We start from the raw sequence: 27,823 nt of genomic DNA on the forward strand, positions 1-27,823 counted from the left end.
ACCTTCAGCGGTAAAGCATAAGTGAGTCACCTTGAGATATCCAGTATAACCCAGGGACATACAGGAGCCGTCCCTGCCTTTGCTTCTTGTCCATGCTCTGTTTTCCATTTCACATCCCTGAACAGACAGGAAGTTTGTGACTTGCAATCACAGCCCTCATCCCCAACCCCCAAGTTGTGTCCTGTCCCACATCATGTGATGGGACATTTCCTCTACTTTTAAGAGGGCCCCGGGACCCTGCTTGGACTTCAGTACATGAAGTTCACCTGACACGAGGAGAGCCTTCTTAGCCCATTCATACACCATCTGTGTTGGTGTCGTTTTTCCAGAGAAAATTATGCAACAGCTATAATGGCAAAGCTTGTTTTGATTGTAATTTTTTCCTTTCTTCACACCATTTGCTGCAATGTTGGAACAGGTATGTTTTTGATGTGTATCATTTTTAGTAATGTCTTTCAAATCATAAATGTTCACAGGTGATACAAGTTATTCAGTATGAAGCAGGGAATGCCTAAATTGAGTTTACTGTTAGTCTCTAATTTAAAATTATTTTCCTTCTATACCGAATATATATTAGGATTAATGTTACCATGTTTTTCCATTTGCATTAACTGAATTGGTTTAACTCCATCTCACTTTGATATTAGCTGCAGATATGTTGAAAATACAACTATTTGTTTTGCATACTCTACCGAATTGAAACAACCAAATAAACAAAAAAATTGGGACTACCTGGATGCAGCCGTTTTAACATATAAACGATGCAAGACAAATGATCAGCATGTGCAAATCCATCCTTTTAGATTTAAATTTATATTGATTTATTTAGGTGACAGGGGGTGCGGTGGCGCAGTGGGTTGGACCGCAGTCCTGCTCTCCGGTGGGTCTGGGGTTCAAGTCCCGCTTGGGGTGCCTTGCGGCGGACTGGCGTCCCGTCCTGGGTGTGTCCCCTTCCCCCTCCGGCCTTACGCCCTGTGTTGCCGGGTAGGCTCCGGTTCCCCGTGACCCCGTAAGGGACAAGCGGTTCTGAAGATGTGTGTGTGTGTGTGTATTTAGGTGACGCTTTTCTCAAATGTGATTTATAATGTTAGGCTACTGACAACTTTTCACATTTGTTCATTTAGCTGATGCTTTTCTCCAAAGCGACATACAATGTTAAGATTGCAATTATTACAAGCTTTCTATTCTTCACCCATTTATACAGCTGGGTAATTTTACCGTAGCAACTGAGGATAAGTACCTTGCTCAAGGGTACTACAGCTGGACTTGGGGATCGAACCTGCGACCTTTAGATATTTCTCTATTTATATAGCTGTGCAATTTTACTGGAGCAATTTAGGGCATTAGCTCTTCTACAATTAGCTATTGTTCACATGACCAAGAGTTCTTACTTGCTCAAAATAGGCACACGGCACCCGGGTGACACGAGATACATGGGTTCGATCCAACCTCGGTTCATGTGGACTTCACGTTTTCCACCTGTCTGCATCCGTTTCTTCCCACAGTCCAAAGATATGGTGTTTGTGTCTATTGGTGTCTCTAAATCATCCTTTGTGTGTGTGGGGCGACCATGCGATGGACTGGTGTCCCATGCAGGGTGTACCCCCCTCAACCTTGCAACCAATGGTACCACGATGGGCTTCAGATCACCATGATTCTGATCAGGACAATTGGTTATTGAAATTGGTTGGTTGGCAAGGGAAGGGACATCACTCCATGAGTGAAGGGCATTTCTTAAAGAGATGCCTTGCAAAATTCTGTATGTGTGAGAAGTGATCAGTCACTCTAGGGCTACAAATATTGCTCATGTCATCATGAAACAAATGCAATGATTCATACTACACCTGCCCTATTACTCTTAGTTGTCACTGTGGTGTTTTCTTGGCTGGTATTTTCCGAAACAACTTTGCATGTGCATTTTGTCGTGTTCATGCAAAGAACCTTTTGACAAGGGGAGAAGGTACTCCCTATGGGACTGGATATAATGGATTTAATGCAAAGGAAACCTAACCATTCACATCCACTTGTCCTTCCTCTCTGGTCTCCAAAGACAGCAGCTCCTTCCTGATCTACAATGTGGACCACAATAGGTGCGTCACTGCCACTTCTTCCAACTCTATCAAGGCAGAACCCTGCAACCCGACCAGGGACACGCAGCGCTTCCGCTGGGTGTCGGAGAAGCGTTTGCTCAGCGTCGCTCACAAGCTTTGCTTGGGTGCGCAGAGCCTGAAAGACTGGGTCAAGGTGCTGCTGTTCCCCTGCGATGAAAAGAGCGAGGTGCAGCACTGGGAGTGTAAGAACGACACCCTGTTCGGCCTGCAGGGCGTAGAGCTCCACCTCAACTATGGGAACTTCAATGAGAAGAACATTATGGTTTACAAAGGTTCAGGCTCCTTTAGCCGCTGGCAGATCTACGGCACCAAGGACGACCTCTGCTTCCGTGGCTACCAAGGTATGATCACATAAACTTTAGCTCAGCATTTGCCCAGAAAGTTTTTTTTAATATGTATTTGTTTATTATTTTCTTTTTTTAAATATTGAGAGACTTACAGAGCCCATAATATTTCTGAACTCGCTACTCAAACCTACTTCTTTCATCAGTTTGCTACCTGATGCCTTTCATGTTCATCATCTCTACAGAGATACATCCATAGATGTCATAGTAGGTATTATTCTAGCACCTGATGTAGACCTGTTACACTAGACTGGTGTCTGAGGATAGTACACACACACCATAACACATGTTCGTCCAGGACTGTTAGTGCAGGACTTGGAATCTTCTAGAATGCTGCCAAAATCCGCTATTTAGCTATCACTCACTCGAGTTTCCTCGGTTTTCTCAACTGCTGCTTAAGGAGAGTTTATTATAAGCTTTTGTTTCACTGTTACGTTACTTATCCTGTAGTACATTATATGGTAATAAGCTATCGAGTAAATAAGAAAGCAAAAATTTGAAGGATCCAGAGCCACGAGGTAAAGTACGGTTTTACAAATAGAACTGAACAGTTTTATGTAACTTCTTTCATGTGGGAAAATAAATATTCATGAAGGCACGATGAGTCCACAGTTAGCAACACAAGCGCCTTGCTCTTCGCAGCTGAATCGTCATTTTAACCTCTAGAAGCATCCAGTTCTCCTATCGTTACCAGATGGAAATGAGTTTCTCAGAAATGATGCTGTCAGATGCCTGGCTACAGTGTGTTGTCTTCAATCCTCACAACCACAGGATAACTTAACTTGAGGCACACTTTTGGTTTTTATCTTGGAAGCATCAGGTTTTTAGTCTTCTAAATATCTGCTAACATGAATAATATCCCTACACTCCAGCAAAATGACAGCATTCCTCCACTTCCTGTGCCCGTTGCTTGTGCTACTCATGAAGGGCTCAAAATCCATCACCCTCCAGTTCTCAATTTTGGCCACTTTGTACAGGAACAAACTCCTTCTGCTCCTCAAAGCTGCTGAATCCCTTTCAGGATTCAAGAAGGGTCTCAAACCCATCTCTTTCAGAGCCACTTTTTCACTGATCTCACGACAGCTCTATAATTGAGCTCAACAGCATCTGCTATTACTATCCATGTGTTTGCTATTTGTCACTTCTATAGACAGCTACTTGAGGGATGTGAACAAGCAGCATGGTGGTATCAGACAACTAGTGCTCTTAAAATCATGAGTTTGTATCTGAAACTCTTCATCTCTTGTCATAGACTTTCTATAAGTTGCATGTCACTTTAGCAAAGTGTCAGCTAGATATTTTAAAAACTAAATGTAAAAATGATTTACTGGGCCGTACTCTTCTTAGTAATGCAGAATTTTTTGCACTTATGTTGCCTTTCCCACAAAATGATTCATATAGATTACAGTCAAGACTTAATGGCGGACTTGATGTTGAAGTATGACCGAAGTTTATTCCCTGTAGAGATTTTCACCCTCGGTGGAAATGGGTTTGGAGCTCCCTGCCAGTTCCCGTTTAAATATGAGAAGAAGTGGTACGCCGACTGCACTTTGGCCGGAAGATCGGACGGCCAGCTCTGGTGTGCCATTGAAACGGACTATGATAAAGACAAGAAGTGGGGCTTCTGTCCAACAAAATGTGAGTGGTTTGACTCCAAGAACCTAAGGCTAGTGTGGTCCTGAAAAAGGCAGTTGTGGACAAACTCAGTCACGTCCCTTCAGAAACACATCATAATATCTAACTTGGGTTTTGATACCAGCTGAAAGAGAATTTCTGACATCTGGTTAGCATCTACTGCCAAGTCACCACAATTCAATTTGTTAGCAAATTGTCCTCTTGGTCCTGAGAGAAAAACACTGCTGAAAGACAGAATCCATATTTTCTGCAAACTCAGTCTTTCAGCAAAAAGAAAAAACAAAAAGAAAAACAAAACTATATTTTGGGATCCATTTCAAACACGGTCGGATTCTATGATCGTTTGAATGACCTTTATTATTGCAAAACGGCATTATTGTTGCTGGAATTGTTTTATTTTCCTGTTTTTATGTGAAATTCAGACAGTTTATTAATTAGAGGTCAGCCCTCACAGTGTCTGGTCCCTGACCTCCTGACTCATCATCACGAGGGACTTCCGCCTGCCCGCAAAGTGCCAGTGCTCTGCTCCCCCTACCTCCATCCCCAGCCTTCCCTTCCACTAAAGACACGTTAAGGGTCAGGAAGAGGAATTTCCCTCCTTGCTGCATTCATCGGCAAAATATGACACTGACAATGATACTGCTATTTCTATGGGTATGATCCCTGCATCCGCTGAGAGAGCCCCACAACTTGTATAGGCCAGCGAAACTGCTGTGTTGACCTCTTCCACTCACATGCCCATGGAAAGTGTGGTTTCCTTTATGCTGACTTGATGATCACTAGAAGCCCATGAATTGTGATTCAGTTAAAAGGGGTCTGAGAACACTTAACCTGACATCTTCTCAATCCTGACCGCCCCCCGCCCCCCAACTCCCAAAAACACGTTGATCTCTCCGCAGCCAGTAGTGGTTGGGACTCAGATCCAGTGACGGGGGTCCTCTACCAGAGGAACACGCAAGCCGCCCTAACGTGGCACCAGGCCCGCAAGAGCTGCCAGCAGCAGAGTGCTGACCTGCTGAGCATCGTGGAACTACATGAGCAGAGCTACATCTCAGGTAGTGCCCTGGTGAGAGGCAGTTGGGGCTGTAACTCTCCAGCTAATTAAAAGGCATTCTGGTTGTTGTTTTTTTTTTTTTTTTTTTTTACCAACTCCTTGGTGGCTCAGTTGGTTAAGGCACTTTGCACTTTATTAGAAGTGTGGAAAAAAACAGATAGATACAGTAGGGAAATCTTACATTTATTTAGCAGATACTTTTTTTCCCAAAGCAACTTCAAATTAACTCTATGCAGTGTTATCAGCCCACACACCTTATTCACCAAGGTGACTTATACTGGGTCACTCATCCATACATCAGTGGAACACACTCTCTCTGTGTCACTCACACACTATGGGAAAACCTGAACAGTATGTCTTTGGACTGTGGGAGGAAACCAGAGCACCCAGAGGAAACCTACACAGACACAGGGAGAACATGCAAACTCTACACAGACAAAGCAGGGATTGAACCCCCATCCTTTCACACCACCCAGTCACTGTGAGACAGCAGTGCTGCTCACTGTGCTGCCATGCCAGCTGTTATATAAATGTTGGTCTCAGTACCAACAACATCTAAAGTGATACCGCGTAAGAAATAGAATAATTATCTTTATGAACAAGGGCAGCATCACTTGCCTTACATCATACAGTATGTGGTGTATTTGTTACTGTGCCCATGTGGCTTATACTATATAGTGAAACAAAAAGCACAAATGTGCCGTCACACGCAACAGCCCCGTAAAACATTTCAACAATCTTGGACAAGCAGTGAATAGTCAAAATTAGAAACTGATTGTCTTGCAATGTAATGGATGCCCTTTTTCCAATTAGCCGACTCAGTGTTCACCAGTTTTTTGTCCAGTGATCGTCGTTGTTACATGTGTCACATGACCTTGCATGCTCTTTATTTATTTCTGTGTCTCACTAATGTGTGCTCACGTTGAGGAAGGCCTGTGCCGAAACGCATCCGTGTCTCAATTTCACATTCATGCCGTCCCAGATATATCCTAGTTTATGGACAAAATAAACATTTAATGGAAAAGATGTCATATATAAAATGCCATGTGTGCCGTTCAACAATTTAACAAGAAATGTAGCTTGAAATGTGTGTTATTTTAGAAATAAAAAGTTGTAGATAATGACAAGAAAGTGTTTGTTGGGGAAATCCAGCAATCAAATACACTGCAAGTACTGTACTGACCACTTTCAATTCAACATTCATAATGGTAGGTAAATATAGTAATGTGCATCTTATGACCCTCATAAAGGACTGACAGATAATTTGGGAACTTCGTTATGGATTGGACTCAACAGCCTGGACTTTGAGAGTGGATGGCAGTGGAGTAATGGCAATCCTTTCCGTTATTTGAACTGGGCCCCAGGTGAGTGCCTTGAGGTACCAGCAATGTGAAAAACTCCATTTACAAACATGTGAAATGGTAAGGAAGGACAACGTGAAATTTTCCAAAAGCAGTCAAAACAAGTTGCTCTTCTGTTTTTCTCTCACTTGCAGATGTTTCTTACTGTCAGGCCTGACAACCTGGCAGAAGGACACTACAAACACCTGCATAAGCTGTGACCTCAGCAGAAGTGTGAGGTTGTCTCTTCACCAGCCTGTCTCTCTTTCGCAGGCCACCCGTCCTCAGAGCCGGGCCTCAACTGTGCCGTCTTGAATTCGGCAAAGGCTTCCAAGTGGGAGAGCAACTCCTGCTCCAAGAAACTGGGGTACATTTGCCGCAAAGGAAACTCCACCAGCCTCATCCCCTTTAGCCCAGGTTTGCTCTCCCTTTAACCTAGACAGCACTAAAGCATCGTCTCACCCTAACTTGTTTGATAGCCAAGACTAACCCAATCAGGATTACAGGAAAAGTCTCTACTTTAACCTGCTTGACTTATTCGAAATAAACTGAAGACAGTTCAGATTGTTTCAGGTTGAGTCCCATGATGGGTCATTTCGGTATGAATTTCTTCCTTATATCCTTGGGTTCAGATCAACTGTCATAAAACATCTGGCTTTATGTCACTTCATCTCTCAAGAACACAGTTTCCCTGTCACTTTTTGGTCACTTTTATAAGTACGACACTGGATCAAAAGCAATAAGTTGACTCATTTGCAATGTTCTCATATAATAATAATAATAATAATATTATTATTTGGTCCTCGGCAGGGAGCAATCAGCCAAGCTTCTGTCCCTCCCACTGGATGCAGTACGCGGGGAATTGCTACTACCTGGAGCGGACAAAAAAGATATGGCAGGACGCTCTGTCTGCATGCCACAAGGAGGGGGGCGACTTGGCCAGCATCCACAACGTTGAAGAGCAAAGCTTCATCATCTCACAGCTGAGCTTCCGTGAGTCAACACCTCTCTGTTGCCATGTGCCTGTTGATTTGCCATGCAAATTTCTACCATGTTTATTAACAAGCAACCAGCCAACCAAGTTCAGTACATGTTGTGTTGGGACAGTACAGCTGTTACTGTATAAGTACTTATGATGGTATCTCAAGCAGGAAAAGGGTGAATTTCACCCAAAAACCAAATAATATCCCTGGTGCTGTGCAAGAAAGTTTTAACAGGGGTACTACCATAGAACTCAGTCTGTGTTTTAGCTAAGAGCCAAATACTGATCCAAATTTTGGAGGCCTGATATGGGAGAGTCAGTGTGGTTTAGTCACATAGCAGTTGACAGGCATTCGGACCCCAGACCGAGCCTCTTTTCGCAACCGCAGAGCCAACCGATGAGCTGTGGATTGGGCTGAATGACCAGAAGACGTCAATGCTGTTTGACTGGAGTGACCGGACGCATGTTACGTTCACCAACTGGCAAGTGGGAGAGCCCACCCATGCCTCCAATATGCAGGAGGATTGCGTCCTCATCAGAGGAAAGGTACAATGCACTCCGTTCACTTGGTGGCGATCCTGTAGTCTCCCCTGGGGTGCTATATACAGTGACGTGTTTAATTTCACACTGATTTACTCTCCTCAGAACAGGATCTTACCCATACCTAGGTCCCAAATTAAGCATGCTCTACTTAATTTAGTTAATATTGCAATAATCACATAAGCAAATTCAAGGAATCTGTATACCATCTACCTTGTGCATGAACACAATATATGGAGAAAAACGGCAGCACGTATTGGAATCGTAGATGCAGTACGTCAATAGCTGTTGACTCATCGCTTCACTACAAGTTCCATTGTGTACTGGGGCAGGAAAAAATCTTGTACTGCGTAGTTATTTATCTCACCTTCTAGGAAGGGAAGTGGGCAGACTACCTGTGCGAGAAGGAATTTGGATATATCTGTAAGAAGAAAGCCTCCTCCAAGCCGTCTGGTACCCCACAGGTCATATCTCCTGGCTGCAAGGCTGTGAGTCTCATTCTTGAATTTATTTGACACCTTGATGTCAGCAGCGATTAATCATCCTGTGATCGGTCATGCAGTGAAGGGTAATTGTAGGGTTTCATTAGCACCAGGCAGCCAATTCGCACCAGCCTGAGGACTAAGCAACAGCTGTATGATTTCCGCAACATATATTTTTACTTGTATCAGTTTATACTATTCAGTTTTTACTAGATGGCATTAACTTACAGGACCTGAACCAAAAACTTTCTTTTCTTTATAACCTTTCCCTAGAAGCCATGCAATTTTCCCCATGGTAATGCAAGGGTATGAATAGAGTATGCGATGCCAGAAGAAGAGTTTTAGCTACCTTTTAATCTTCAGCTTGAGTTCTGGTCAAATTTGACCAGTATAGCACTTTTCTTTATCCTCAACAAGGTTACTGTCATCTGGTTGCCTTATGCTTCATAACATCCTCCACTCTGGGCATATAAACGCATCTGAACACATAAAATTAATCATCTCTAGTTTTATTGAAATGTATGTCTTTTATTCATATTTTAGTGTGTTTGGTCAGTCCTGGCTGGTCATAGGAAATTTATGTGTATAATACTACACTATATTTTTGTATACTGTAATAAAGATCAAAGTATTAAGTGCTGCATTCAGGAGTCCCCCCCCCCCCCCCCCCCCCAATACCTACACACAGAGAGAGTGGTAAATGAGGTCTATAGACCATAAATTCCACAAACAAGTGTGGAAGTTGTAATAATTAAGTGATCATGTGTGTTTTATAATACCTTCATTAAACATTACAACGGTTTGCCCAATTTTGGACAGGAACACCAAACATAGAAACATGCATAGAACATAAACCAAGGGTTAAGAGAAACAGAAACTTAAAATCAGTGTGGAAAATTCTATTTTCCCATAACTTTAGGGAGCACCAATAACTTTTAAGCTAATTCTTCTGAAAAGTGCCTTCAGATTTACTGAGTGTTGCTTTTGCATGATAAATCCGCATTACTTTGTTCTTCCGCTTTGCAAACAAAAAGCAGATGGGATGGTTCAGTAAATAACAGCAGAATCAAAATAAATGAAAAGAAAAGTCACACCTGCAACAAGTCGATCATAGTAGAGTCACTTATCTTTAAAATGAAGAGTTTCGTGTTACCTGAAAAGCATCTGTGCTCACTGATGTGACACATTTAAATTTATAATTTAGTTTTTCTCCTAAATTAAGTCTTTGACAATTATTTACCCATTTATACTGCTGGGTAATTTTCCTGGAACAATTTAGGGTAAGTACGTTGCTCAAGGATCCGACAGCTGGTGGTAGAATTTGAACATGTGACTTTGGGGTCTAAAAGCAGCAGCTCTAACCACTACACTACCAGCTGCCCCATCTGGTCCTGCACTATATCTGCATTCCTTGGAACTTCCAGCACTGTAATCTCATTAAAGATCATGAAAAATTTCTCAAACCCATATTTAAAATGCTGATTCTATGTAGGGTTTAACAATGTTCTACCTCTCAAAGGGCTGGACGAGATTTGGCTCCTACTGCTATTACGTTGGATCAGAAGCAAAAACATTCGATGAGGCAAAACAGACGTGCCAGAGCAGTAGCTCCTACTTGGTTGACATCACCAGCAGGTAAATGTGCCTTAACTACTCTGTGTCTGAGCCATCAAACAGAGGATTTCCTTGGTTTTTGCTCTTAGTCCTACCTTTTCCCCTTCTTGGTATGCTTGGTAGATATGAGAACGCCTTCCTCATCAGCTTTGTGGGCTTGAGGCCAGAGAAGTACTTCTGGATAGGGCTGTCAAACACAGAAGAACGTGAAAACTTTGTATGGACCAACACCAAAAATGTGAGGTTCACTCACTTCAACATCGGCATGCCAGGTACGCTGTTAAACATTTTTTTTTTTGGCTATAAGTCATTTTGCTCATACCTGAGTCAAAGCCATCAGTCATCCCAGAACCATTTCCTGTCTCAATTATTCCTGTATCATTAGTTAGTCAAGAAAATCCCTGCTGTTACTTTCCTTACTTAATCGTTGTGACTAGTAGTGTATAAAGTATTTAAAACCATATGGAGTTAAGCTAAGAGTCCTTTTTAGAGAAAAAAAGTGATAGATTGAAGCTCCTTATTAGTGATTATCTGATCTCGATTCATATTTTTCTACAATGCGTGTGAAAAAGGCAGGAAACTCGGTTGTGTCGCCATGACAACCGGAGAGTTTGCTGGGCTTTGGGACGTCATCAGCTGCACCAGCAAAGAAAAGTACATATGCAAGCACATGGCCGAGGGGGTGCTCTCCACCTTGCCGCCGCCCACCACTCGGCCTCTCTCCTGCCTACCAGAATGGAAACCCCTGGGAAACAGGGACTTCTGCTATAAGGTAGAGACCACAGAGCCATGCCTGAAGCCAGCACTGATCTTTATATCGTCCAGACTCAGCATGAGGCATCTCATGTTCACTCTAAATGATCACATGCACTCTCTATGATCATGTGTGCACTAAACACTCATACCATTTATTCACAAATCCCACTGGATATTTATAGGTCCACTATTTGTTGTCTCTGTTGGCTGAAGTGTAGTCCACTGAAGGAATAGTTGTTATAATATTTACTTTAATATAGGTGCACAGTTATGTATTCTTTATTTATATTTCTATTTATTTATATATTTATATATTTTATTTTATATTATATATATTTATCATTGTATGTATACAAATTATAGTGATACATGCTTAATTTTTTTTCTTAAATTCAGGCTTGTAACTTCATATACTGTATATCACACACAAAGACATATAACTATATCAATGTAGCCTACTGAGAAACTGTCTGAAAGTGCAAAGGTGATCACATTTCCTCTCTGCCCTGAAGATTTTCAAGAAAGTGTCGAAGGACAAGAAGACGTGGTTTGAGGCTCGAGATTTCTGCAGAGCCATTGGAGGCGACCTTGTCAGTATCCACAGTGACAGCGACCTTGACAACAGCATGAGGTGAGCAGCTCAGACCAGTCAAAGTGTGCTTTGGCAGCAGGCCTTAGCCTGGTGTTCCGGGTGTTCCGGCCATTAATAAAATGAAGACCCAATAATTATTCCTAATGACAGGAGACAACTGAAAACATGTTGCTCCTCTAAATCTTTTTTTTGTAAAATTTGATTTGATCTTAAGTATCTGAAGCCGTCAATAATATACAACGAGGAAACAGCCTCGGGCCTTTTGCAGTGTTTTTATGTTCTCATCTGAATGAGGGTAAGTCAAAAGTAAAAGTAAGTAAATGTTTGTGTACCTTTGCAAAAAAAAATGTAGGAAGTTGATCAGGATTTGTCTGTCCTGAGTTTTATGCACCTACTTGAGTGATGAACATCGGTGCATAAAGTGAAAAGAAAGAAACTAAGTTTACTTAAGAATCACATGTCTGCAACTGTGTCTCTCTTTCTCCTAATGTAATGTACAAATTTTATTTCTCTGAGATGTATGTCACTTTGGAGAAAAGGGTCTGCTAAATGAATAAATGTAAAGTATCCCAAATAATCTGCTTTCATTTGAATCCATATTACAGTACATTGTTTTTCACTGAAATTCAAGGCCAGTTGAATACAGTTTACTGCAGATACTTCTGACTCACCCTCAGTACATTTATTTATTTAGCAGACACTTTTCTCCAAAGCAACATCCAATGAACTCTATGTAGTGTTATCAGCCCACATACCTTATTCAGCATGGTGACTTACACTGCTAGATACACTACTTACACTGGGACACTCATCCATACATCAGCGGAACACACACTCTCTCTCTGTCATTCACATGCGATGAGTGAACCTGAAACAGAGCTTTTTGGACTGCGGGAGGAAACCAGAGCACCCAGAGGAAATCCACGCAGACACGGGGAGAACATGCAAACTCCACACAGACTGAGCAGGGATCGAACCCACATCCTCTCACCCCATACAATTGCTGTGAGACAGCAGCGCTTCTCGCCGTGCCACCATGCCGCCCATAGTAGTATATGTAGTCAGTACCCTGACTACTTGCCATTGTGGTGTTGAGTCCTCCAGTCAGGCTAAGACTGTTATCATAGAAATATCACACTTAAAAGCAGGATTTACCTCATGTTGCTTTTAATTTCCTCCATTGCAACAATTTATTGAATTTTCTGAAGTAAGCTGACCAAAAGCAAACATCTAAGTAGCGCACTATTAAATATCCTTAAGCATGATATGTCCAAGAATGCTGCATTGTTTAGAATTGCATTCAAGTGTTTTGTAGACATGAAAAGTAAATCTTTAACTGCATTTTGTTACCATACTATCACTTTGTCAGCCACATTCTGCATTGATTTTGAGAAAGTCCAGATTAATAAAGGCTCGTGGACATGTGATCAAAGTACAGATCTCAGGAGCGAAACTTTACCTGTCCTGTTAAATCAAAGATAGTTAATCTGAATCTTGGCACCAAGTGAAATACTCAAAGTATAAATAAAAATCTGGAAGGGCCTGGCACTCGATGCTTGGCTTGACTCCTGAGTGGCTTAGCAGATATGTTCACCCAAAGATTCATTACATAATACAAATTTATATTTACATTTCTGCATTTGGCAGACGCTTTTATCCAAAGCGACATACAACTCAGAGAAAACAAAGCGGATTTCACAACCGTTAAGGGATTTATTAAAGCCGGGTGTTTGTACACTTTAGCGAGTAGACGTCTGTAGAAGTGCTGTAAAAACAGCAAAATTTGTACATAAAAATTACAGATGGTGATGGATTAACTTGTAAAACTGTCAGGAGCTTGGGTCTGAAAGAGATGCATTTTGAGACCTTTCTTGAATTCCAAATAGGACTGAGACGTTGAGAGGGACAGAGGGGCCATAACTGAGAACCAGTGGGCTTCCAGTTTTGGACCCCTCATGAGTGGGACCACCAAGAGTGGAGTAACAGGATGTTCTAGCTGGGATGTAGGGATTGATCAGGTTCAGTAGATATTGGGGTGATGGTCCTTCTACAGTACCTTGAGCCGTAACCAGAATAACAGAAGGCATGGTTTGGGTGGCACGGTGGAACAGCAACTAGCGCTGCTGTCTTACAGCATCTGGGTGGTGCGAGAGGACATGGGTTCGATTTCCCCTCAGGCTGTGTGGAGTTTGCATGTTGCCTGTGTGGGTTTCCTCTGGGTGCTCCAGTTTTCTTCCAAAGACATGCTGTTGAGGTTCACCCATAGTGTGTGAGGGACAGCGAGAGTGTGTTCCACTAATGTAAGTCACCGCGATGAATAAGGTATGTGGGCTCATAACACTACATAGAGTTCATTTAAGGTAATATTCATAAAATTAGTAAAATGAAGTAATATTCAATGTCTGCTAAATAAATATAAATGTAATGTGAAGTTTGTAATTACATGCCCAAAATATTTAAGAACATTTGTTTTTCAGCAGGGGTCCTATGGTAGAAGATGCCTGGATTGGTCTCAACGCTCTCAACCCCAATGCTGGCTTTGTTTGGAGCGATGGATCCACAGTAAGTCTCTTCCATTCGTCGATTGCCTCCGGTCCTGCTGCTCGGCTCTTTATGAAAAGCGACACCCAGCAGATCGCTCTGTGTGGTCCTTTGTACAAAAGTATCTCCCAGGTGTGCGCAAGGCACTGCATGGCATCTGTTGCAGCCCTGGATTGATATATCTTCCTGATTTTTGGCAAAAATATCTTTCAGAACGACCCTGATAGTCTCAGGAGGAGAAAGACCTATATAGTTGGGTGTCATGCCATGCTGTGAATCATCAATGTCTGGAAGAAGTACCCTGTTTGCCAGTAAAGTGTGGTGGAGGAACAGCAGTTAGAAATGTTTTCTCTAAAAAGCACAAATAACTTTTGTTCTGGAAAGAAGCACCTTTGGATGCCCCCGCTATTCAAATTTTACTACCGTGCTAGGAAAAATTTTGAGCGCACTTTGCATAGGCAAGGTGCAAAAATCATGAAGCCATTTCCTAAGCAAATGTATGAAGTCGTAAATGTGGGCTATTTAAAAAGAGCCATAATAGCCGAATCCCTGTAACTGTGATTTGCTGCATTGTTAAATCAACACATTTTTTCAGGTCTCCTATGAGAACTGGGGCTACGGAGAACCCAACAACCACAACGATGCTGAACTCTGTGGCGAGGTCAGCTTTTACTTTGGGAGGCCATGGAACGACCGCCATTGTGAATCTTTCAACAACTGGATATGCCAGATCCAAAAAGGTGCGCGATTTCGCATACATTTCTATTTCGTTGCACTGAAATGGATGTGGTGGGGGGGGCACTTAATGAGTAGTGCTGTAGCCTCAGAGATGAACCTTCATCCCCTGTTTGCGTGGTTTCCTTCTGCAAGCAAAATCCATCTTATTCAGCTGAATTAGTGACTCCTAATTACTCCTAACACCGCTGGGGGTCTTGCCTTTTATGCCTCTGTAATTTCCTAAGTCGTTACAAAACAGGAAGGATGTAAAACATACGATATTCCGAACTTGTGTTGTCAGCTTTAAATATGGTTTTGTCCTATTGAAGACATGAGCTTTTTTAAGGGATTTTATTCCATGCATCAGTCATGAGTCATCCTCACCTCACTGTGAACCTGCTTTCAGCATCTGCTGCATTTAGTCCTCGCCTTGCTCTTCCTAAAAGCCTCTCTATCTCAATACCTGCAGGTGTGACGCCAAAACCAGCACCGACAGCTGTCCTAGTCGGTAAGATGCTCATTCAGTCCCTCTCCTGAGGGCTTGATAACATCGCGACACACATTCACTGTCCATCCATATCAAGTTCTAAGAAAATCCAGATTTTTTTCTCTAGACTATAATATGACTAAGGATGGCTGGATTGAGTACAACGGCACCCAGTATTACATTAACAACCAGAAGCTAGCCATGGAGGACGCCAGGGCCTTCTGCAAGAAGAACCTCGGAGACCTTGCGGTCATTACTGCAAAAAGCGAAAGGACGTTCCTATGGAGACAGGTAAAGGACTTTGACAGAAACTCAGTGCCTTCAGTGAGCGATAAGGACAATTAAAAACATTACTTATGACCCAATACTTCCGAGATCTGATGAGTCTCCTGGCCTGAGATTCACATTAATCGAGAACTTGAAAAAGAAGTGGCAGCTATTTTACAGTTAAATTATACAGAGTATAATTACAGCTTTTAAAAAGGTTCCAAAAAAGCAGTGTGCTGCTACTGACATGTAATCACAGCTGTACTAATTTACCGCATTACTAAGGTTCTTATTAACAACAACCAACGAACGTCAATGACCGCCTTGTTCCAAGTAGGGTCGTGGTAAGCCAGAGCCTATCGCAGAAACACAGGGTGCAAGGCCGAAGGGATACACCCTGAACAGGACACCAGCCCATTGCAAGGCACCCCAAGCAGGACTCGAACCCCAGACCTGCCACACAGCGGGCACCAGCCAAACCCTCTGTGCCACCACACTCTCTCGTATTAACATAAGGAGAGTTGTTTAAAATACATTATGACACAACAATGGAAAAATGTTGTTGTGTACACCTCTTTAATGTGTTTAACAGTACTGTGTCGCACAGCGCCGTGGGTTCGGATTGGGTGAAGAAGGACACGGAGGCAGCATTCATGACGAACGATTTATTCGAACACCGGCACAAGGGAAATGATGCTCTAGGGCCGAGGACCCCGTTTCCTTCAGGACCTGTGCTTACAGCCAGCCTTCCCAGTCTGCCTAGCACCCCCATGTTCTCTCCAACACACTGGGAGACACGGTCACCTCATAATTTTTCCTCTAAGTGCCCCCAGTGGTTACACACGTATTTAACATTATTTCCTATAATGCAACTACTTACATTGAACCAGTAACACGGGTCGTTACAGTATTATAATGTGAGGTATGGGTACATTGAGAAGGAACGGTGTTTGCATCGCAGGATGTATCTGCTCAGTTATGTTCATGGCTCATGTTCTTCGAATTTAAAATGACAGTGAAAATCGGTCCTCAGACATAATAATTGCCATACGGTTATAGATTATGATCAGTAACTGGTAAACAGACAATGCAGGTTGAAGATATTGTTTGGCTTTGTCCCAACATGAATATGTGTGGATGAAGGGAAAAAGAGACCATATTAATTTTTACCACCACAGTACGGTGCAGGATTTGTGCTCATCTTTGAAGGTTGTGTGTTTTCGTACATTTGCCTCGGTGTTCGTCCAGTTCTTTCCAGTTTCAAGGTTGACTTTTCAGGGATTTTAGCAACTGTTCTCTCAAGTTTCTGCTCATCCCTGTTGGTGAATGTCAACATGTTACTGCTTCTTCTTGGCTCTGCATTGATGACTTATGCCTGATGCACCTGCAGTTGAGGCACGGCCAATTTTGGCTCCTGTCAAGTTCTTTCGAGCTCTTTCGTGACGCTTTAAGAGCTGATTGTCAGACCTCTTCTCAGACGAACACACACCGGCAATTGGAACTCAACATAATATGACTCACCTGTGTCAAGGCTTTTATAATCACGATTCCGTTTCTCCAAAGCCGGAGTCCCTTTTCTTTCCACGCTGTTTGTCTATTTTTGTTCACATCCATATCTCACTTGACCTAAACGGGTTTCCTTTTTCGAAAGATTTGCAGATGACCAGCTTTTTAACATCTCTCATTCCTTTCAAAGTGTCATTTTTATACAATAACCACCAATTTAGACCTTGTATTCAGCCTATTTTTAGGACAGATTTCTTTTTTTATTTCATTAACAGCTTGATGACTTTCAGCTATAACACTGACAGTTCATCTCCACAGACTAGCATAGGAACCTTGGGAATAGCAGGTGGCAACCTGCTGTATGTGACTGATACACATACACTCCCAAGCAGGGTCATGGCAACCTAGAGCCTAACCCAGCAACACAAGGCACAAGAGACACACCCAGGACAGGACACCAGTCCATCACAAGGCACCCCAAGCAGGGCTCGAACCCCAGACCCGCCCAAGAGCAGGACCCGGCCAAACTCGCTGGGCCACTGCACCACCAACTCATGCGCGGTGCTCAGTTTTTCTATATCTTGATTGTAATTAATAACTCCTGGACATCTGCAGAAAGCATAAAAAGATGCCAAAAACTGAACATCTGTGGTGAGCCATAGAGAATTGAAAAACTTCACTTCCACACCAAACACTAAGGAGATCTCATGATGATTTAGTTCATTTTTTGGTTCATTTTATTTTTTACATTTTTTTACCAATGATCCTGTCATATTTGGCAAAACAATGATGGACTACACTCTCCTGTTGTGCAACATTATACTCTTTCTCCGACTGGCACGATAAAACACCAATTTCAGAGCAAATTGTTCTTCGCAAGCAATACTTTGCGGGTTAGAACGTTTTCTCTATATGCGCCGCTCTTTAATTAGCGTTGCCTTCTTTTCAGTTGCTTCCTAAACTGTTTGGTGGGGATGATGTTTGATGCAGTCTGGGTGTCCTCACAGGGTGGGAGAGTTTGCTGCGACACAATAGAAGATGTGCAAATGGATTTAACTCAAGTAAACTGCAACAACAGCATAACAAACAAATTATTTACACACTGTAATCCAGTTTTTTTTTTTTTTAATACGTATTTTAGATATCCAGAAGTGACGAAGACCAGTACTACATCGGATTGACTGTGGACCTTGACAAATCCTTTCAGTAGGTACAGATGTAGGCTATATTTGCCAAGCAAATGAATACAATAAGTAATATTGGCTTCTGTTTAACAAATGTGCTTATTTAATCAATGGTGTCACTGTTACAATCTTACTGTAGACTGCTGAATGAATCTCTGCAAAGTACAAATATTAGGATATGGGACTAATAACCTCCTGTCTTTTTTGACAAAAAAAAAAAAAAAAATTCTGTAGAAATCCTATGCAAAATAAGTGTTTCCTACAACATCAGGTGCTGCATACAAATGATGAAAGCAGTGAAGTCAAATATAAGACCAGCCTACTGACCTGAAATTTGAACACCTGTGCTTTACTAGTGCTATACCTGAGAAGTAAGAATCCCAGCAAATAAGTAGAAAAACACTGTGTATTTCCTGCATCCATACGCCTAAAAATGCAGTTAATTTAAATATTTTATATAGTGTACTAATGTGAACCAGTTTAAGATGGGGTAGCAGACTGTTTAACGGCAGTGGCCACCTGTGCGTGTGTGTTTCCAGGTGGGTGGATGGAACCCCCATTTCATATGTAGCATGGGAGAATAACGAGCCCAACTTCGCCAATAACGACGAGAACTGCGTAACCATGTACAAGAGCATGGGTGGGTAGAGCTGTGAGGGCCTCCTCATCTCCAGGACACCTCCAGGGCTTGGGATGACAGCACTATCTCATTTATAATATTCTCCTCTCTTCTCGAATGAGCCACAGTCACCTATACACATCATGCACACAAACTCATCATGGGTCCTGTGCACCTGCAGGATTCTGGAATGACATCAACTGCGGTGTGGTCCTGCCATCGATCTGTGAGAGGAGCCAAAGTGTCCCCATCAATACAACAGCGGCTCCCACTCCGCCCCCTAAAGGCGGGTGCCCTCCAGATTGGATACACTTCCAGAACAAAGTAAGAGGAGACATGAGCAGAACTTCTAGTGATCTGCCTTGGGGAAGAAAAAAAATCTATTTTTTGCAATATTAGAGAAGAAATGTTGGAGTGGGCAGTGGTGGAGTAGCTAGAGGAGAGGAACTGCAGTTCGAGCTCAAAATCCCAAAAGGCAAAGAAGCAACAGCCAAATCATCAGTAGTTACTTCTAAAAATCAAAGAGGAATTTGGAGAATCTGTGAACAAATACTAATGTGAATGACTTAATGGAAATTGGAGAATTGTTTTTTGACTGTTTCCATGTCATCGTTCCCAGTGCTACAAGGTCTTTGGGGCAATTTCTTCAGACTGGAAGCCGTGGCAGGAGGCCCGGACATACTGCATCAACCTGGGGGGAAATTTAGCGTCGATCCTCAATGAGCAAGAGCAAGGTAAGTAGTGTACTTTCCATAAATACACAATGTCCATTTCATAGGGAAACTGTTTTCACTTATACTGGTGTTTACAGAGTCTCCACAATTTAAAATATTTGTAATTTAACAGAGAAATAACCAAACCCAAAGTCAGTGTAATTTTGTAGAGACTAATTAACCTGAAGTACATGTGTTTTGGATTGTGGGAGGAAACCAGAGCAGCTACAGGCAGAACCTGCAGACTCCACACAGGCTGAGGAGGGATAGAACCCATGTCCAATCTCGCCATCCAGTTACTCTGAAAGACCAGTGCTGTCAGCTGCTCTGCCGTGCCACCGCTTTGGAAAGAGGTGTCTACTAAGGTGATGAAGCCATTGTCTTCTCCACAGCCTTCCTGACCACCAAACTGCTGGACATGCCCTCTGATATGTGGATTGGCCTCAACGACATCAACTGGGAGATGCGTTTCCTGTGGACTGATGGGAAGGGCGTGTACTATACCAACTGGGCCAAAGGGCACCCCGCTTCCGTGCCGGACGGTCGCTACTTGTTTATGGACGAGGTACGCTGTGCTTCTACGTGGCTGAGATTCCCACTCAAACATTCGTATTACGAGAGCTTACACTTGGGAGCACTCGAGCATCTCAGTTGTGTCATAGCAGTGTGTCTGCTTGCGACTATCCCAGAAATGTTTTGACGTTTTTCTCATTGTGCAAAACATTTACCTATCTTAACAATGACATTATTATTACAACAACGGTTATAAAGAACATGCCGAAACCTTAAAAAGGCAAAGGAAAGCCTTACCATCCATCCACTCTCACTGATCATATACAGCATCCAGCGCAGGGTGGCTGTGGTCCACAGTCTATCCTGGATGTATAAGATACGAGGCAAGGTGTTCAATTATTATGGACTTGGCTTTGAATGGCATTTTCTAAGTGTCAATCAATCGTAATTAAAGGTTTGTTCTCTTTGTTTTGCTTGATGCAAATTCACTGTACAAAAAGTTTGCAGGAGCAGATATGCTTGTTATGCCAGGGAAGCCTCTGTTAAAGTTTTTTTTTTTCTTTGCGGTGCTAAGCAAGGTACCTCTGCCATTCACATATGGCTAAAAACAGCACTACAATATTTGCACAGGCACAGATTTATAGATGTTCCGCCAAAGGAGCTGCATTTAAGAAACAGCTTTTTTTTTTTTTTTTTTTTTTTACAGAAGGCTGATAATCAATAAGTGCCAGTTAATGTTACCGTGTCTGCAGTCAGGTGCTTGTGTTGGACATGACTGGATTTTCATTCTGCTCAGGAGTTTGATTGTGTGGCCATGCTGACAAGCTCCCCCAGCCTTGCTGGACTCTGGAAGGTGGAGGATTGCCTAGCTTCCCGGGGCTTCATCTGCAAGAGGAACATTGGTCAGCATCTGTGTTCTTGCAAAACATGGGTTTACTTTCCTAATTATGCAAACGTTTTCACGTATTGCGCAATATTTCTTGCTATTGATCTTTGTCCTCGAAATGCAGTCAGATCCCCTGGAATGTGATGCTTTTTGAAAAGACGGTATAGTGTGACATTTTTTACTGCACTTCTTAAAAAATTCAGTACATCCAAATCGTGTACAGTCGGACACCCTGTTTACCTTGTTATTACTGTAGCGATGTCCTTGTAATAAATGTAACTGTCAGTCAGGAACAACCAAAGGTCTCTTCCTCTCTAAATGACAATCTTTTCGCTCTTAAAAGACCAGGAAGCTCTTCTACAGCATCCTGCCATTGTTTTCTGTCCATTCTCTGTTCATCTTCTTTCCCTTTTCCAACAACAAAGCCTCCATTGAAGACTCTTGCTGTTCTTGTTTCTCTGGTGTAGATCCTCAGATAAACCCCCCGGCTACTACTGCTTTCCCGAGCACGTACCAGAGACTGGGCAACAGCTCCTTCAAGGTGGTGGCCCAGAAGATGAACTGGGATGAGGCGAGGAGGCAGTGCAAGGCGGACGATGCAGAGCTGGCGAGCATCATGGACCCCGTCATGCAAGCTTTCATCATATTACGCTTTCACCGCTACAAGGAGCCTCTGTGGATCGGCCTCAACAGCAACGTGGTAATTTATGCTGTAGAGTTAAGTAATGAACTGCTGTTTCTCAACTGCTCTTTATGGTGTAATGTTTGATGTGACAGACCATCACAAGCGATCCATTCGTGTCTACAATTCTGATGCATTCACTGCAAGCCACCTAGCTGTAGTGCACAATGCACAATTGTAGTTTACAGAACAGCCGCCACATAAGAGTATGCCATTTGCCTGTAGAAATAACATAATTCAGGGTGTATATACAGGTGTGTAATGACCAATTCCATATGTTGCTTTAGAGGAAATCATGTGCATAGTAGAAACACGGAAGTAGTTCAAGTGCAAAAATAAGGGAAGCCCAAAATGCACTGGTTAAGCTAAGTAGGAAAGTAAATTTAGGAGAGTAAATTGTAATCCTTTACTCATTCATACTCAGATATCAACAAACCCCATGAAAATGGACATAACTTTGACAGTAGTTATCAGTTATTATAACACAACATAACAATGTAGTTTCCCTTCATTAATTACTCTATAATACACTATGGCAGTCTACCCGAGCTCTTTCGCAACTATTGCGCACCATGTACTTAGCAAACATTCATATACATATGATGCTCAATGTTATATACAGTACTATGCAAAAATTTCAGGCACTTGGGGAAAAAAGCTGTGAAGTGAGAATGCTTCAAAAAATAATGCTCTTAATTAATGAACTTCCCACAAAACTTAGTAACCATCCATCGTCATCAACCGCTTGGTGTGGCAGGTTTGGCCAGGTCCCGCTCTCTGGCAGGTCTGGGGTTCGAGTCCTGCTTAGGGTGCCTTGCGATGGACTGGTGTCGCATCCTGGATGTGTCCCCTCCCCCTCCTGGGTTAGGCTCTGGTTCACTGCGACCCCGCTTGGGACAAGCGGTTTCAGACTGTGTGTGTACTTTCTTTCTTTAACGACATACAAAACCCTTACTGTAACTTTTTGCAAAAGGAATGCTTGGAAATCTAAAATATGCTCTTTCCCATTGACACTAATGCCAAAGACATTAAATAACCATCTAAAACAAATATTTTTGTGAAACATCTAAGTGTCTAAGACTTTTGCACAGTACTGTACAGTATTAGTTCAATCTTTAATCCAGAAGAACAGTAAGGACAAAAGAAATTAATGTAAAAATGAAAACGAACACTTGGTGAATGAATGGATGTAGTTGGGACAGTCCAAACGGGGCTATTATCCCTGAGATTATTGCAGATGTAACTAGCTAACAATGACTAATGGAGATTAAGAATTTAATGCAACACAAACCAAACTAGGATTATGAGGTCAGTCTTGTGTCACGCTAGTTGGGTGTCAGGAGGTACGTGAAACCCAAATTCATTCCCTGTAAATGCAAAGAAATGCCTTGTAAGCCGACGTAGGGATTCAGTTGAATTAAATTTCTCATAACTGGAATGGACAAGGTTCGGGTTGGGGACTGAACATTTCTTTAACCAGCATTCAACATGCTAGCCAGTTTTTTAATGTTCTTCTTCCGTGTAGACTAGCGGATATTTCCGCTGGATCGACAACTGGCGCCTTCGTTTCTCCAACTGGGCATCAGGGGAGCCAAAGAACAACCTGGCGTGCGTTTATGCTAATGTTGACCGGAAATGGAAGACCGTCTCTTGCACCGAGACCCATTACGCTTTGTGCAGGCGTTCATCTGGTGAGATCCCTTCCATTCCCGCTGTGACAAAAGCACATTTAGCTACTATGATTCAACATCGGCCTAGGTGTGGGCCTGGTGCATGGCTTGAGGTTTATCGTGGGATTAAAGATATCTTCTGCGGTCTTAAGCATTGTCGAGTCATTCATTTCAGTCAGCTGTACTTTCACAATCATTACGTTGATTATCGAAATCATATGGAAATTAGATTATCGAAATCTGACTCGCCTTCAATTAGCCAGTACGTTACACCTGAAATGCAATGACAGGATCAATGAAAAATTTTTACTGCAACTTCATGGTTTTACAGGTCAACCCCAACTGAAAAAATTCAAACCTTTTAAGACATGAAATTAGCAAGCATCACAGTTCATTCGAAAACTTCCTATTATTCTTTATTTTGAGTGATATTTTTTGGTCCGTATTCATTTGTTGAATTAATTTATTACTGTAGAAGGACGTGAGTCTGACTGTCTTGGTGTCTCTTCCCAGATATCGCTCCCACGGAACCCTCACAGCTCCCAGGCACCTGCCCCGAGTCGAAGAAACGGAGGACCTGGGTGCCGTTCAGGGGCCACTGCTACGCCTTCATGTCCTCCACAAAGGAGAACTGGGCACACGCTTCCACGGAATGCATACGAATGGGTATGAGTCATAACCATAGGGTACATTACTGGTCGAGGCCATTTGATCAACTCTGTTTTTTCATGGTGTCGGCTTTCGAAGGTCCCTTTTCTTCCACTTTATAATTCTCTGCACCACCACGGTAAATGGTCCAGATTACAATGATATCTTAACTCATTGACTCTTAAAAATTATGATGTAATGGATGTAATTACACTTTTTGTTCTTCATTGTTCTCTGAAATGTACGTCACTTTGGAGAAAAGTGTCTGCTAAATGAATAAATGTAAATGAAATATAAATGTAAAAAACCTGGAAACGTTGTGACCCTTTAATTGGAGTAACTCAGTATTACAAGTAATGCATTTCAAAAGCTATCTCCATGTTCATACTCATGTGCCTTGCGTTGGTATAATTATGTCTCTTCTTTTGAGACATTTGCAAGTTAAATGTTAAAAATGCATATTAATGGAAATTTCCATAATTATTCAACAGGGGGTGCCTTGATCAGCATCGAAGATCCTTTGGAAGCTAATTTCATACAGCAAAACCTAGAGATACTGCAAGATAGTACCAGATCCTTCTGGATTGGCATGTACAAAACTCACAATGGTAAAATACCTAGTTCACACTAACACTTTGCTGCCCAGTACAGCATCCTATTAAGTTTGTTTGACATTTATCAGACTAGGTGAATAACGATCTTTGGCAATGCAGCAGCAGGGAAAGGGCCGACGGCCCAGTAAAGGGTATATGACCTTTCACGTGTGACCTTTCCTGTTTTGTGGTCTTTGTGATAAACTGGCACATCTGAGCATTTCTAACCAAATATACAGTATAAAAACCCATCAGTGGGCTCCAGACAGCCTCAGCAATGTCAGGAGCTGCTGGGGTCTGCCACTGTTGTGTTTAGCAGTTACATAATGGTTAAGGACTTGAGCCAGAGATTTATTCTCCAGAGAACTGCTGCTGCACCTGAAACGATAGAGACAGGGAAGTGTAGACTGAAATTGCAATATTTGAATAATGTATTTATAGGTATATTTATATACACAGTTTGTGTGTGTGTTTGTATATTTATATACACATGCACGCTTTCGTAACAGGGCAATGGTTGTGGATTGACAACACTGTGGTTGACTACACCAACTGGATGGCTGGGGAGCCATCAAACACCGTCAATGAGGAGTGCGTTGAGCTCTATAGTGACACAGCAAAGTGGAACAACGTCCACTGTAGTAGGTACAAATCCTACATCTGCAAAGTAGCTAAAGGTAAGGAAAGCGATGGGTTACGTCCTACACTGTCATAGAGATTTAACGCTCAAACCTATTATTAGTTCTAGGTTTAGATCAAGGTTTATTGTCAAAAGTACAAGTACCGTGTACAAAGTATTATGAAATTCTTGCTTAGATGCTTCTCCACAGACTATGGACAAAAACAATAGATAGTACTGCAGAAAAACAAAAACAATTAATAATGCCAGTAAAAATAAAAATAACATATTATTAGCCAGGGTAATAATAACAATAATGATAAAAATAACAATAAAAATAAAAATAACATATTATTAGCCAGGGTAACAATTCAGTCACTAGTAACACCCTAAAATTGCTTAGAGATTTTGGAAAACCCTTTACTCGAAACCACACAATGTCCTTTGCAGAGCTGAGCTTATACACTTGGGGTTATGAATTTATTTAAAAGTTTAAATTTGAACTTCACGATTCATTTAAACTCTATGAGTAATATTCATCATAAGTATGATGTAGTGGATGTAATTGCTTTCATGTCTGCAGCTATGTCTCCTTCTCTCAATGTAATGCATAAATTGTACTTTTTGCTGAGATGTACGTCGCTTTGGACAAAAGCATCTGCTAAATGAATAAATGTAAATGTTAGTAAAACTGTTAGAAAAACTATGTATTTTTCACCTTTACTGGATCCGACACGGCAAAAAAATGAATTTGTCCAGTTACATAACTCGGAATTATGATATATGAATTATGTTGATATATTTTATCTATGATTTTTTGATCTTGGTTAAATGAAGTACATAAATGTGTTCTGAAATTTGAAGAATTTTCAGGAAACAATTCTTTTCCTTCGAAAGCTCGTGCCGATGTCTTTTGGAGATCATATTTCTCTGTAATATCTTAAAGCATGCTTTACTAATATGGATATGCATATTAAAAGTAACAATGATCCGCATAACGATACTGGTTTCATAAAAAACAATGCACTCATTTAATTTTTGTGAAATCTAACGCTTCTTGGGTGTTTTATGTAGAAAACACTAAGAAGTATTTAGCTTTACTCTAGTCTTTTCATCTTCTAAAGCTGCCATTCAAAGAAATATTTTAGAGTTCTACATTTTATTTATATGTCACTTGTGGCGTTCATTTACATAAAGGAATAAGTCCTTTGATGTCATTATTAATTCAGTTTTTAATTTCTTTTTCTTCCAGTTATTCCACCTACAGCCAAAACGGAAAAAGTTGGTAAGTTTGTTTTTCAGTCCCTTCAGTTATGGAAGCTCACTTCACATTGATGTCACTGTGCAGCTCATCAAAGATTTTGAATTGTAAATATCCCCTTTTGACTTGTGAACATTATATGCAGCATATGAATTCCAGAACAACATCTAACATTGAATAAGTGCCCGTTCGGATTTGGCAGTGAACCAGAGAGGTTTTCCGAATGTTTGAGTTTTTGTACATCCAGGTCGAACCCTGACCCGAAGACTAAGCTGTAGGGAAACCCTTCATACCCTGCGTGATGTTAGCTATCGGTCTACTGTGGTAACACCAAAACCGGCAACTCCTGTTGCGTGTTTCAGTGCATTCTGCGGAGGAGGTCCCACAGAGCTCGGCAGGCATCGCCATTGCCGTGGTGATCATGATCCTGACCGTCTTGGGGCTCGCCGGCTTCTTCCTCTACAAGAGGCAGCGGAAGCCGATACAGGGAGAGTGCACCTTCGACAACACCCTGTACTTCAACTCGGAACCCTCCCGCACCACTACCGTCGATACGAAGGCCCTCGTGGAACACATCGAGCAGAACGAGCAGGCCGCCGCTATCTGACTCCCTCCCAGCCACTTCCCACTGAGTGCTCAGGTGCAAAAGAAACAGAAGGCAAAAGGGAAGTAAGAACTTGGTCCAGAGTATTCCTCTGCACAATCTTTACTGCAAAATATACCCATTTTCACATGAAGCGCTAAAAGTTTCCATAAAGAATTCAGCAGTGTGTTGCCTGATATTTACCGTAGTCGATCAGCTCAATATTTGGTCCCGAGAGCATCACACAGAGTAGTGAACTGTGCGAATAATCAGCAATGCCTTTGACGCACACACTAGAAAATTAATATTAATATGAAATGCGGCAGTGGTCGGTGGAAATGCAGTGATTACTGCCACTAAATAATTACACCTACCGAAATAGTTTTCAAACATTTTTTATTTCTGAATTGTTTTGGTGTTGTACAGTTTCTTAGCTCTGGAATGTATCCTTTCGTGGATGCTGATAAATGGCAAACTCCTGTGATTTCTCTAAAAATGATTTTTCCCACTTATTTTCATCTGATTTTCTTACATTTCTGTCATGCATTTTTATTCTGAATGAAATCTGTCTTATTTGATTGTAAATAAATAATAAAAAATCAGACCTGTCTCTGTTTTCCACGGCACACATTCAACCTAGATATGAACCACCATAGACTTTTAACATTCTATTTATTGCAATATTACTACAATTTACATTTATATAACATGTTTTCATTAAGCTGACGTTGACTTGCAATATTTTTCATTAATTGACGAATTCCCATAAATGTGTTTGTTGAAAGTAATTTCAGTAACATCACATTTTGCATTATTATATGTTTAATTGGGGCAATATTTACAGAAGATATGTAACAGCAATTTTGTTCCTTAGCTTTAAAATT

The 27,823-nt window shown here is 41.7% G+C and overlaps 1 protein-coding gene across 2 annotated transcripts; it reads left to right on the plus strand.

Moving 5' to 3' along the window:
• Positions 1 to 266: 266 nt before the first annotated feature.
• LOC108937095 (macrophage mannose receptor 1-like) lies at positions 267 to 27,478 on the plus strand. Of its 2 annotated transcripts, none has more exons than XM_029255043.1 (30): positions 267 to 418; positions 2,051 to 2,452; positions 3,920 to 4,093; positions 4,990 to 5,145; positions 6,395 to 6,508; positions 6,758 to 6,901; positions 7,295 to 7,477; positions 7,855 to 8,012; positions 8,381 to 8,494; positions 10,008 to 10,123; positions 10,226 to 10,374; positions 10,675 to 10,874; positions 11,371 to 11,489; positions 13,928 to 14,012; positions 14,587 to 14,731; positions 15,178 to 15,216; positions 15,323 to 15,486; positions 18,110 to 18,174; positions 18,692 to 18,792; positions 18,953 to 19,095; positions 19,391 to 19,505; positions 19,877 to 20,049; positions 20,794 to 20,899; positions 21,351 to 21,583; positions 23,091 to 23,256; positions 23,749 to 23,901; positions 24,375 to 24,491; positions 24,986 to 25,153; positions 26,348 to 26,380; positions 26,719 to 27,478. In XM_029255043.1, exons 1-30 carry the CDS (start codon positions 352 to 354, stop codon positions 26,961 to 26,963), a joined length of 4,347 nt encoding a protein of 1,448 aa, XP_029110876.1. In that variant the 5' UTR covers positions 267 to 351; the 3' UTR covers positions 26,964 to 27,478. The 2 variants fall into 2 exon arrangements, with proteins under 2 accessions (XP_029110876.1, XP_018612375.2); XM_018756859.2 differs by having other exon boundaries at positions 13,931 to 14,012.
• Positions 27,479 to 27,823: the final 345 nt, after the last annotated feature.

The sequence above is a fragment of the Scleropages formosus genome, chromosome 9 (assembly GCF_900964775.1).
Source record: "Scleropages formosus chromosome 9, fSclFor1.1, whole genome shotgun sequence".
NCBI classification, from domain to species: Eukaryota; Metazoa; Chordata; class Actinopteri; order Osteoglossiformes; family Osteoglossidae; genus Scleropages; species Scleropages formosus.